We start from the raw sequence: 13828 nt of genomic DNA, 5'->3' as shown, positions 1-13828 counted from the left end.
CTAGCAGTAAGCCTATAATTTTATGTAATATGTCTATCAAACCTCCTGCAAATAGCTAACTATTTGGTTTGCTATTAAAGAGTCTTTATTCTTACACATTATTCACATGTAGTGATCTGAGGTGGTTGGGGAGGGGGGGGGGGTGATGAAGAACGAAAGAGCATTTCTGTTTCCTTACTTAGTGGGTGGATTTGCAATGCTTAAAGACAGTCTGGATATTGAGCCTAATGAGAAGAGACGCCATATAGATGGGCAAAATGAATCAATAGAGAGAAGCTTGAAAAGGTCAAGGGTGTGCAGGAATGGAGAAGAGGAAAGAGGAACAAGCAGCCACGTTCTAAAAAAAAAAAAAGCTTGAAATGTCATCCTTGCTCCCTATTCCAATTTGCAGTAAATTAATTACATTGATAATTAAAGAAATAGAGGTCTTAAATATCCTTATTAAATATGAGCTACCCATTTTAAGCATCCTGGGCGGATCAAAATTTGTATTAAGGCCAAAAATGAAATGTAAAGAGCTCACCCGAACTGGTTTCTGATTATTTATTTAGTAGAATATTTCAGTAAAATTTCTGGGTACTATTTATGCACCATCTGGTGGTCACTTAAAAAGTCTCTTCAAATTCAACTTTTACTGTCATTGGTACATTGGAGTTAATCAATTGGACTTAATGGAGCAAAACATTTTTTTTTTTGCAGAGGCAACTCATTTATTGTGTGTACGGTCACCTTGCACCTTCATGGTCTGGGTTCGGTTCCCGCAGTGGGTCTGTGTGCATGAAGTTTGCCTGTTCTCCCCGTGCTTGGTGGGTTTTCTTGAGGTGCTCTGGTTTCCTCCTACAGTCCAAAGACATGCAGATTAGGCTAATTGGCATTTCCAGTTGCCCATAATGTGCGAATGAGCGTATGTGCACTGCAATGGAATGGCACCCCACCCAAGGTATACCATGCCTCGTGCCCTAAGTCTCCTGGGATAGGCTCCAGGTCCCCCCGACCCTGTATACAGGATAAAGTGGTGTAGATGATTAGTGACAACAACGATATTTAGAAGTTTTTTTTTATTTACGATAACATCTTCAATGTTCAATAATATAAAAGTTAAAATACAGAGCTGAACAAGGCTACTGTATGTTAGACGTTAGAAGCTGGGCGCTAACGTACCCATCTTTAGCTCTATAGAAACAGACAGACCAGTAATTTAGCTTAAAATGTAGCTTCATATCAGGCACTTTTTACACTGTATATCACTGAATAGGTTAGAACTGAGGATATCATTATGAGACAATGCTCGTACCCACACACAGTGGATCTATTGCTACTAATAGCCCATGAAAACGGCTTAAAAAGATTCACACAGATTCTCTGGTACACATCGCTATTCCTCGAAATTACTATGCCGAAGTTTGATAATAACTTGAAAATAGGAACACTTACAGCTTCAAAATCGGAAATGGAGTGACACACACACACACACACACACACACACACACTGAATAAAAACTTGAGCCCACTTGAGCTTTAGTATTTTTGCAAAACTGGCTCAAATATGTCCCTTGTTGAAAAGGAGTCTGATATCAAACAATTTTCTTTTAAGCAAATAAATTGTCATTTCTCGGGGCGGAGCTGAGCCCTGAGCTGGGGAAGGAACACACCAGCATAATTTTTTTCCCCTCAGGAATATTATAAACATAAACATGAATAACAGACAAATCTGAAAAATGGGTTTATAAAAAATAAAAGCGATTTAAAATGAAATAAATGGAGAGGATATGTGTTTCTTGCTTTTTTTCATCTGAAATTACACACAAAGTAGATACCCATGTACAGATGTAATATTTCTGGACTTCTCTAACTGTCCAAAAATGATCAAAAAGTGATTTTTTTTTGTAGTATGCGGTCTATGATATTTTTTATTTATATTTTTTTGGGAGAGGATGACCGACATACTCTTCTTGTTTGAGATAATAAAATTAAATCTTTTAAAATGATACATTTTGCAGGGTCAATATACTTGACTCCATTTGAAGTGAGGACTTCTTTTACCATTGAGTAATTTCACCTAAAGTCTATTACATAAAGTACTTCTGGGAAATAATCAGCCACTGGCTTTATATTTCATAGTGCCTTTCATGTTCATTTGCATTTAAGCACACACACACAATGATACATTTTTGTACGTAGGTAGTCAGATAGACAGACGGAGGGATGGATAGATGGATGGATAGATAGATGGATGGACTGGATGCCGTAAATCTATCATGTATCCTTTTTTTGTTTACTAACTGCTCTACATTACTCATCCAGGCAGATAAAACTGCACGCCTCTCCGCTCCAATGTACTGTAATAGCAAATGGATTTGAGTGTCACCGCTGTTTGTTTGTTATAGCACGCACAACAAGACGCCGCAATTTGCGGGATAAATTGAAAATGAAAGAAATCACCCAAATCATTAACTTTAGCAAGAAAAGACGAGAGCGAGTTAATTACCTTTGTTTATTGTGCTCACATTCCACTACTGTCGAGCATCTCTGCCTGTTTTTGTCTAATTGCCTATATCGTACTGTTTACTACGTCTTATTGTAGCTGGTACTCTTTAACTCCATTAATTACTTCCATCAATCACTCATTTCCTTCTTTCTGGTCTGTGCAGCTCTCACAGCTCAATGAAACTAACGAGCCACCTCAGTGCACAAAGCTACTGAACTGTACAAATCTTAAATGTGTAGCCTGTCAACCTGGATCTCAATTACCTAGAAACTGAGGAACTCGGCACCTGACTAAACATCAGAATCAATCAGCATGTTATCAGGCCATGCATGCATTATGTGAAATGTGTTGGATAAAGAGAGCAAAATGTGGACGTACTTTAAACTCTGTTGGTGACCAGGGTGCTAAAAGTTAAGGTTCTGCTTTAATAGACGATGCACAGTGGCACTTTTGTTCCCAAATGTTGCCAGATTTAACTACGGACTCAATTTATTTTCTTTAGGATGCTGTGACATTTTTTTGGACCAACTCTGGATCAGAAAACGAAACTCCAACAAGATGTTATAGAAATGTAGGGTAGCTAATTCGTTTCTGAACGTATGAGAGGCTTTCAAGTCAAACCGGGATGGTGATGAGACTCTTAGTGTCAGTAAAACATTTAAATGGTGCACAAAGGCTATATGTCTGTGAATGACGACCCCATTGCAGTCGTTCCCTTGAACATTCAGCGAGTGGAACACCTGATCTTTGAAGAATTGACAGATAACTTGTTGCCAAATTGCGGAAGACATACATCTGTCTGTGGTAACTGTACACACAATCATTCACCAACACCACATGCACATTACAGAAACTCAGCTGGGCGTTATCGCCAGGTCCCCCTACAGTCCTGCGTCGCTCCAAGCCTTTCCACGTACAGTATTTGGGGCATTAAAGGAATTCCTGGGACGCCAGCGTTTACCTTAACTGAGAAAACTTTCTACCTTGTTCATATTCAAGCACTGGTGAAACATTGGGATAAGTGCATTAGTGTAGCAGAAAATTACAGTATATAGAGAAATAAAAGTAGTTTCGGGGTTATAACTGAGTTCTGTCATTCTGCAGAGCATGTACTGTAATAAAAGATGATTACAGAGTCTTTCCAAGCTGAAAATGTAGCATTTCCACTGATATTTTGTGTTTAATTGAAATAAAGGTGCATCATTAAGCTATTTAATGATGTCTAACAGTTAAGTTATATTTACTTTAGGTTTTATTAAAGGCATGGGGAAGTTCAAACAAGTTTATACTCTCACATAGTTTGCCGATGAAAGTCAGAAAAAACACCATTATCAAAGAATTGCACTTTTAACAAAGCTAAAGTAGTCTGTGAAATAACACCGGAGTTCTTATGAGGATGAGCACTACCAAGAATCTGTCATTTAGAAATAGAAACAGAAAATGACTATAGGAGGAAGTGTTGTTTTAGTTGGGTTAAACATGTATTATTAAACATGCATTTATTTAACCATTTTGTTCACATTAGTGACCAGGATAGGCTCCAGGCCCCCCGTGACCCTGAATACAGGATAAAGCAGTATAGACAATGAGTAAGTGAGTGAGTGAATTTTCAATTGATTAATTTAAGCACTCAGCACTCAATTTCTAATAATAACCCCTAATGAAAAAAATTATTCAAGCTTTCAAATCTCCTTGGATAAGTTTCTACAAGGTTTGCACACCTGGATTTGCACAGTTTCTCCTGTTCTTCCTGGCACAGTCCCTTAGGCTCTATCAGATTAGTTAGGGAGAGTAAGTAAACCTCTGGCCTCTTCAAAAATCTTTTGGAGTTTGGGTTTTGGCTGAGCTGCTCAAGCACATTCACAAACCTGTTCGCTTCATGCATTGTCTTGTATTGTATGTATGCTTGTGGTTCTCATAGTCTTAGAATGTGTGCATGCTTCCTTTTTGGACCTTACTGTAATAAGCTTCAGTGATCAGTGTTCATGTCCCTGTCACAGAGAAGCACCACCATGCTTCAGCATAAGGATGATATTAACAGTTTATGTGCAATGAGCTTTGAGCTGTGAGATCAGCTTTGAATTCAGCCCAAAGATTTTTTTTTTGATTTTTTTTTTTTGACTCATCCAAAAAGTGAATATTTTGCTTATGCATTGAGTATTCTCGAGTGCTGGCCATATGCCTTTTACTCAGAGCTGGCTTTAATGAAGCTACTCTACCATAAAGAAGTGTCTAATAGAGTAGATTTGCCAGGCTCTCTCCTATTTGTAGAGGACTGCTAAAGCTCTGTTAGTGCGGCAATTGGATTTTCGGTCACCTTCTTGACCAAAGACCTTTTTGTCTAGGTAGTGAGCTTAGTGGAGTCATGTTGATCTTAAACATCTTCCATTTCACAATAATGAAACACATACTGAATTTGGTATATCTCAACACAACTTGATTGCAGATGTACTGTACAGTATACAGAGAGTTCCTTGAACTTTTTGGTTTGGTTTTTAAATTTAAATGCACTGTGCATTCCTAAATCATGTGGACTCCTGACGAATTCCAGAGAAATTTCAAGATAATAAGAGTATACAGCGTACACCTGAGCTCAGTTTGGAGTGCCGTGGCCAAGGCACTGAATGGCTGTATAAATAAGATATTTCAGTTCATATTTCAGACTTCTATTTCTACGCTGAAATACAAATATTTACAAATATGTGGCAATTAAAAAAAACTATCAGTACAAAAATAAATAATAATAATAATAATAATAATAATAATAATGCACGCATGAATCCTAGTTGTATGAACAACTAGTGCATAATAATATTTGTTGTCTTTAATGACCCTTTTCACCTTGCCTCAAGATGTGATAATGAAGGGACTCAGATAAAAGGTAGTCAGGGTGTTCAAACTTTTGCACTCACCTATATGTTCAATATGTAGGGTAATTACGTCAGGTGTTTACATCTTTTTAGTACCATACACTTAACTTAATTTAAAGCGTACAGTAATGCCATGTAGTTCTTAAAGGATGACTTGCAATTAGTCTGAAAAATAACCAGTAACATATAGAAAACGTGCCGCGCGCGCACTTGCGTTGTTGGTTACTAAGCAACGTAACAGAGCTGCGTCACTTCCTGGCGAGCTGAGCGAGAGTCAGAGTCGAGTCCGTGCACGCGCAGGCAGCTGATGCGGTTATTCTGTGTTTGCGTCTGTTCACGCGTTAATGTACTGAAAATTATATAAATGTCGTATTTTTTTCGGTTTTTGGATTAGTTAAGTTAACGTTTTTATGGAAGTGGATACTCGGGTTGTTGTTTACATCGAAAAACAAGTTTGGACGGGTGTTGAATACGGTTTGCTGTCGTGTAACGGGATTAACGGCTGTAACGGCTCTCAGGAGAGTTGTAAGTCCTGGGTTTTGTTAGTTTTCAGAGCCTCAGTTTTTTTTTTTTGTTTTTTTTTTAAGGCTGGAGTGTCCGGTTGGTTCGGGAGACACTGGAGAAGCTCTTCGTGCCACTTGACCCAGAAGCGAAGAGGACGTCGTTACGTTACACCTGAAACACTTGGAGTGCTGTGCCAGTTTAATTAAAAAGCCTGTCAAAGTTTCGTTTAAACCATGACACGCTTCATATTCTGACAGAGCGCAAAATGAATCGCGTCTGGAAAGTTCTCTGCAGTAAGTCTCGTTAGTCGTAACGGTGTACGGGAAGCGAATTGAAGCTCGCCGACCAGCAATGAAAAGTGACACCCAGGACCTGCGACGCCTCGCGCCGCACCGGAGCGCCCGGTAGCCGCGGCTTTGTCGGTTCTTGCCTTGCGCGCGACCGTTTCCCCGAGGTTAGGTGAGCGCGAGAATGAGCGCGGACCTGGAGCGCGTGTCGCTGAGCTCCTCGTCGGCGGGCTCGCTGGCTTCGAGCGCGCGCTCGCTCTCCGCCAACGTGCGCAAGCTGCACGACGCGCTCAACCTGCTGCTCAGCGAGCTGGAGCGCGAGCAGTTCGTGCACTGCCTCAACGTGTACCACGCCAAGCGCAACGTCTACGACTTGGTCCAGACGCTCAAAGTGATCCTCGACGCGCCCAGCAAGCGCCAGCTGCTCCCCATGCTGCGCCTGGTCATCCCGCGCTCCGACCAGCTCCTGTTCGACCGCTACACCTCCGAGGGACTTTATTTAAAGTCGGACTTGCTGCCAAGTAGGAACGGGGAGCACGAGACCACCGTCGCCGCGAGCTCGGGTAACGACACCGCGCTCGCGCGTTTCCCTCTGCGCGGATCCCCTGACCACGAGAGCACCGGCAGCGACGGGACATCCACCGCGCTCGTCCCGCTGCTAGGCAGGCACTTCCTACCCGAACCCCCGGGTGAGGTCAGGCAGGTGACCCTGAAGCGCCACAAGAGCAACGAGGGTTTAGGCTTCAGCATCCGTGGTGGATCCGAGCATGGGGTCGGAATATACGTGTCGCTCGTGGAGCCGGGATCCATGGCCGAGAAAGACGGGCTCAGAGTCGGCGATCAGATCCTCAAAGTCAACGATAAAGTGTTCGATAGAGTCACGCATGCCGAGGCGGTGAAGGTAGGATCCAGTTTCCAACCTGGGTTTTAATTACACAGGATTTACAAGAGAACACATTCCGACTGTATCCTTGCACATTTTGATGTGTAGTTCTGTGTGATCAAGAACCAGAGTTGGGACCTTGACTCATGGCGTATGGTAGTGACAACCGTTGTACTCCATGGTGTCAGGATGCCCTAGATCTGATGTGACAGGGGTTTCCTGGCAGATTAAAGAAAAAACTGGAATCTGATATTTGTTGTTAATGAACATGAGCCACAAGGAAGTAAACAAAAGCCCTGTTCAGACTGGATACATTTATTAGGGGTGGCTGATAAATAATATCATTTACTCCTACCTTAGTGATAAAACTCTTACAAGAGGAGTAAGTTTCAAGACAGGTGTGTTTTCTTCAGTGCCATATGTTTCCATCACGTGGTCATACTATTACTCTCCATTCACAGAATAGAATCTAATTAGGCAAGGACACATGAATTAGAGAACACACTACTCCAGTACTAGTAGTAATTTTTACTAGTAGCATCCTTGTTTATTTTAACACAGGAAATTATTAATGTCAGCGGAGGGTGGGTGTCAGGGATATGTGTGCTATAATAATAAGCAAGCAATTAGTATTTGTTAAATGTCTTTTTAGATGTTTTATTTAACAATGTTAGGCAACATATGCATTGAAAATGCACCTAGGATTTAGTTTAGCATGTCCTTTAATTACCAGAGTTATCAACGGACCCGTGAGTTTGGTTATTAAAAAAGAACAGTAATTCAGCACAGTGGTTTAGTGGTTAGCACTGTGGCCTTGCACCTCCAGGGATCAAGGTTTTGATTCCTGCCTTGGGTCTCTGTGCATTTAGTTTGCATGTTCTCTCTGTGCTTGGTGGGTTTCCCCCAAATAATCCTCCCACTGTCCTAAAACATCCAGATTATTTTATTCGCATTATTTATGCATTCGCAAATTGCCTATAGTGTATGCACTCCACCTTGTCCCCAAAGTCTCTGTTAAAGAAAAAAAAGCTAACGTGCCCAATCCAAACAGAAATAAAGTCACACATGATGACTTGAAAAGTTACCTCAGGACCCATGGAAATCCAATGCCTTCCAGATAGGGCTAATGTCACTAAGTGGTGGGCAAAATAGTTTTTACAGTGAATAGTGTAAATATCTGTTTTCAAAATCGTTCTCAGGCCTCATCAATTTCACAACTGCCCCAGACATATTGTATAGATTACATCGTATACAAGCAATAGTGGCATGGTGGATATCACAGTTGCCCCCTCATATTCTGGGTCAAGGGTTTGGTTCCCAGGGTTATTAACAGTAATTGAAATTACAATTAGCAAAATATTTTTATCACAACTTTTAAATAATCAATGTTTTTAATAATTTTTCTGTATTTTCTGTGTTGTAAAAAAATTACCCAATAACATACATCTACTATACTCATAATTGTCCAGCCCTTCACAAATGCTGGTTGCACATATGGTCCAGCGCTTGTATAAAATGCTGAAATTCAAATCTGGTTATCAGAAATGAAAATTAAGGCAACATAAAACTAAAAGAAGGAAAGAGGTTTTTTTTTTTCCAGAAATCTCCATGTGATGTTTTTTAAAATTCTGTAAAATAAAGTTATTAAAGTATTATGATCTATCAAATATATCATTAGTTCTTTATACAAAGGGTTAAACTCTTTATTTAAAATTGCCCTTGAACTTGGAGGATGCTAACATAATTCATGTTCGCTGTCTAAATCAGTTCTGACCTGCTGTGTCATGGACAGATGTAGCCTCAGTGAGTCTGATGTCACACAGTGAAAATTTAGGAGTAAACTTTAGAGAAGTCTCTTATTGTTGAAAACCAAAAACCTTAAACACATCTTAAAATTATTTGACAAGAAGTGTAATCAGTTTATTATTATAATAAAATATCCATTCATTAATTCATTCATTCATCATCTATGTGTATAGAGTTGGGGGGGGGGTTATGAGGCGGGGTACACACCACATAGGCCAATCCATCGCAGGGCACATACACATGGGTTTGATCTTCTTTTAATAAAGTACTCATTTAGGATCCCACCAGGATCCAAGAACAAGCAGCTAACAAGTTTTACAAAAATGTAGCTTTCTTAATTATTTTCCTGATTACCTCTGACTGTAATAATCATTAAGTAAGGAATTAGTTTAGCGTGTCCTTTAATTGGAAAGGATTCAATGATAGGGTGGTTTAATACGGCCTATCACGACCCAGTTACCATCCAGTAATTTATTTTATTTTTTTCAAAAATAGCACTTACAATCCAGTTCTTTGCCGGCAAGCTTCATTTTTTCTCCCTCTCTCCCAAAGTAATACATCAAAAAAAAGCAGCTTGTTATTTTGAGAAGTATCTTGGAGTGACTATTCTCTGATCTGTGGTTGTTTCAAAGTGCTGAGAACAGAGACTCTTTGCTAAAATGCAAAAAACCTCAATGCACTGTATGAAGTATTACTCACTGCATTATTTGTCCTCATGTAGACTGCTATTGTGTAGGACACTTCAGGCTTTCGTTAGGGTTATATCTACAGTAAGTTACAAGGCTACGTCTTTGACTATATAAAGAGAAATATTGCAAGATTGTAATGACTTCTGTAGACGTTAACACTGTACTATTTGGTAAAAAAAAAAGAATGTATCAATGAAACAGATTTGACCTGAGTGTTACACTCGTTCAAAAAGGAGTCAATGTGATCAGTTTTCTCTCTCATGCCTCAGCATGGATGGGCATACAGCTGCGTACTGCTCCAGCCAGCTCACCACCTGCTGTTATCTTACGTCAGTAATTGCTTACTGCATGCCGAGTTTTGATCGATATATGCAATATGTATTCTCCCCATGCTAATATCAAGTATCACTGCCGTAGGCATGAGAAGGTATTGTTATTTTGTACAAATCAAATATTCCCAGGTTCTTTTAGGTGAGCGTTTTACATTTGGCCCAGACCTTCTTACTGTTATTTTTAAAGTATTATTTGAGATATACAAAGTAAATTGTAATGTTTATCTCAAAGCTCTGATTTATAAGTTTGCATAAACATGTACAGTAGTCCCTAGATCTGTAGGAAGAGAGTAATTTAGTTAACATTAGTGCTTCACAAATTATTCAGTGTTACTGACAGCAATGATTATTAAAAAAATTCTTTTTTAAATAGATTTTTATTTGATGCACCGTTTAATTTGTGCTATTCATGGGTCAGATGGCTATGCTTTGGGTTGATTCATGGTCAATTTGCTTTCTCACAGCAATCAGGTTTTGGTTCCATGCTTAAATATGATTGTTCTGTCCTTACCTGCCAAAGCACACTGAGGCCAATTTGTCATAATTGAATAGCATTCACATATTTGTTGTGTGTTTTGTGTTTTCTTGCTTCATGAGCATACATACACGAGTAGAAACATACCAGACTCATTTCAAGTGAACAGAATTATTGCTGTAAAATCCAAAGCATTATTACTTGATGGCACAGACTGAACAAGACAGTAAGGGCGAAGAATCAAATGTAAAAATCGTCTGTTTTTCAACTAAGAACAAGACAAACAGTATCCAGTACCGTGTAAGCAAAGCAGAGGTGTGCATCAGTGATTCACTAGCACCAAAATGAAAGTAATATTTGTATGCATCATGTAGTGAAAGAGATACAAATGCAACTAAAAAAAAAAATAATAATTTGAATATCCTGGAAAAGTTTTTTATTAATGGTTACATTGTACATTGTTTTCACAAAGTTCACAAAGATTGCAGTAAGCTGGAGTCAGTGTATCAAGAGCCACAATGCACAGACATCCTCTGGAAGTGCACTACAGCTGTTGCATTCCTAACCACTCCTAAACCAGGGACAATGTCAGAAGCATCTTACTTGTGCCCAGGTAGAAAAAGACCTGGACAATGGTCAAAAGTCCTCTTTTCAGTAGTGACTTTTGCATTTCATTTGAAAATCAAGGTCCCAGAGTCTGGAGGAAGAGGGGGAGAGGCACAGAATCCAAGTTGCTTAAAGTCCAGAGTGAATGTTTCATAGTCTGTGATGATATGGAGTGCTATGTCATGTGCAGGTATCAGTCCACTGTGTTTTATATAAGTCCAAAGTAAACACAGCCGTCTACCAGGAGATTTTAGAGCTCTTGATGCTTCCCTCTGCTGACAAGCTGTGTGGAGATACTGATGTCCTTTTCCAACGTATACTCACTGACGGCCAACTCACCTGACTTGAACCCTATTGAGAATATGTCGGCTATTGTCAAGAGGAATACGAGGAACACCCGACCCAACAATACAGACAAGCCAAAGGCTCCTGTGAAAGCAACCTGGTCTTCAATAATGCCTCAGCTGTGCTACAGGGTGATTGCCTCCATGCCTTGCCATGTAAATAAGCATACTTTTCAGAAAGTTGGGCATTTCTGTATAATATTTTTTTTTTGTTTGATCTTAGGCCATATTCAAATATTTTAAGATCCTGGATTTTTTAAAATTCATTGGTGAATTTAAAATAAAAAACATCAAAATAAAAAACTAAATATCCTTGAAATATTTCGATTGACTTGTGATAGATCTAGAATATATGTTTAACTTTTTAAAATTAAATTATAAAAACCCACTTACATTTTAAGCTAGATTGTGAACTACATTTAAGGTAAATCTTCACTCTACAGCTCTATGCCTGAAATCCTTTTAAATTTTTTTTAGCCTTGTTAGCCCTGTACATCAAACAGAAATGTGTTTCTGCGATTTTAGCTCCATTTGTTACTTTAAGATGACGTCCACTATACGGCAGTGATGCATCCGACTGAATGAAGATAAAAAGCACAGCCAGTAAACAAAGGGTTGGAGAGATGGCACTATCCGACAGCTGCCATCCTCTTATAACAACGACTGCAATGAATATCTTAAGTTAAGCATCTTTTAAATGTCTGCTGCATGCACTTCCCAATATAGCTTCTTTCCAGAAGGTATAAAACACCCACAAAAATGAAATACCTCTATGGCTTTATGCCACAATGAAGGAAAGAGTTTAAAACTTTTCCAGCCTTTTTGTTATTTAGCATTTTTATTTATCCACTAATGGGATCAGAGCGGCACAGTGCTGACTGTGAATCATCTGCCTCACACCCTCAGATAGGTGGGGTGAAGTAGTGGAGGAGTGACTCCTGGTTAATCACACAGGTGTCTGAGGTGGACTTCCACATGATACGGATGTGTCTAAAGCTGACTGCATGAGAGCAGTTTAGATGAGAGGAGTAATGTTCACCAGTGGTTACTGCTGAACACGTGTCCGTTGCTTATCCAGGTCATTATATGAATTTTAGCTTAACAGGATCCTTTATCAACTTTTATAAAGAGTTTAAAAAAAAATAAAATAACATGTCTCCGTATGTTTGCTGAACAAACCAGCAGGCTAAGCTCTCTTCATATTTTAGAAGCAGAAGGACGACCATCTGTCTCTGGGACAATGTGACCGTCCTCTGGGTCTCCAGCGTGCTTCATGGATAATGTGATGTATTTCAGCTTATTCAAAGAAGATAATCCAACAAATAGGAGAATTAATCGACATGCCCCCTACCTCTTAGTGGAAATATATGTCCAAAGATGGATGGGTATAGACAGGACCAAAGCAGCGTTTTGTGTGTGTCTGTCTGTGTGTGTGTGTGTGTGTGTGTGTGTATGAGGGAGAGCGAGTGTGTTTCTGTGTTCATGCAGTAATGAGTTGTATCACATGATGTGTAGCACAATCTTCAGGGCCGTCTGAGTTTGCCTCCTTCTCAAGCAATCTGTGACAAATGACTGTGCCCTGCAGTCTCTTTTCTTCTCCTGGTGAAAATAAAGCTAAATGCCAACTACTGTACAGCGGTACATCTCTGCTGTCTAGGACATGTTCTAAAATAAAAATAAAAATATTCAGCACACTCAAAACAGACACCAATGCACAATGTAACCATTAATAAAATTTTATGAATAAATGGCTAGTATATGGTCGTAAATGTGACAATTTGTGGTCATGACCTGTTTAGCAGTGGAATGTCTTGTTACTACTTTTGACTTGTGCCATGAATTTGTGAGTGGAGAGCTCTTTCTTTCTTTCGTTCTTTCTTTCTTTCTTTCTTTCTTTCTTTCTTTCTTTCTTTCTTTCTTTCTTTCGTTCTTTCTTTCTTTTCACCTCCAAATAAACTATATCTATAAAAGGCTATAAAAGTTACTAAAACTAAGCTTTTTTTTAGCTATCATCTGAGCTTGATTCTAGCCTGATGAGCTGCCTTCAAGTAAATAATTAACATAAATGCACGTGATTGGATAAGCCACAACAGAGGATCTGTTACAGAGCCAAGAAGCTAGAATCAAATGTAATGAGTACTACCAGTCTCTGACATTGCTATAAAATTAAATGAGTTAATTTCACTGCAAATCAGTTTACTGAAAATTGTCTTACAGTCAATGATACAAACTATGTACATCCTCTCTTTTTTTTATATTAAGATTTAATATGCAGGGCCATGTTTTTGCTCAGAGGCGTTAGTGTTCAGTCAGCAGTTATGGCTTACTACTGTTCCAGAAGGAGTTTAACTGTCCAAGTGTTTGAGTAACTTTAATGTACTTTGTAACACAGTCAAATCAAATGAAAATTTTATTTGTCACATACACAACCATAAACAGATATGATATGCAGTTAAATGCTATGACTCTCTATAAGCTAAAATGTAAAGATAGAATAGAATAGAGAGATTTCATTGCAATAAAAAGAGAAAAGGCACTATAAGG

General features: G+C 39.1%; 1 protein-coding gene across 1 annotated transcript in view; it reads left to right on the top strand.

Moving 5' to 3' along the window:
* Positions 1–5645: 5645 nt before the first annotated feature.
* whrna (whirlin a) overlaps positions 5646–13828 on the top strand; it is a 138635-nt gene continuing 130452 nt past the window's right edge. The window contains exon 1 of the mRNA XM_053479239.1: positions 5646–7050. Within this exon, the coding sequence (XP_053335214.1) occupies positions 6334–7050 (717 nt within the window). The 5' untranslated portion in view covers positions 5646–6333. The remainder of the gene's footprint in view (positions 7051–13828) is intronic.

The sequence above is a fragment of the Clarias gariepinus genome, chromosome 19, assembly GCF_024256425.1.
Source record: "Clarias gariepinus isolate MV-2021 ecotype Netherlands chromosome 19, CGAR_prim_01v2, whole genome shotgun sequence".
In the NCBI taxonomy this organism is placed as follows: domain Eukaryota; kingdom Metazoa; phylum Chordata; class Actinopteri; order Siluriformes; family Clariidae; genus Clarias; species Clarias gariepinus.
Note: the sequence above shows the minus strand (reverse complement) of the source record. Positions and strands in the feature narration are given on the sequence as shown.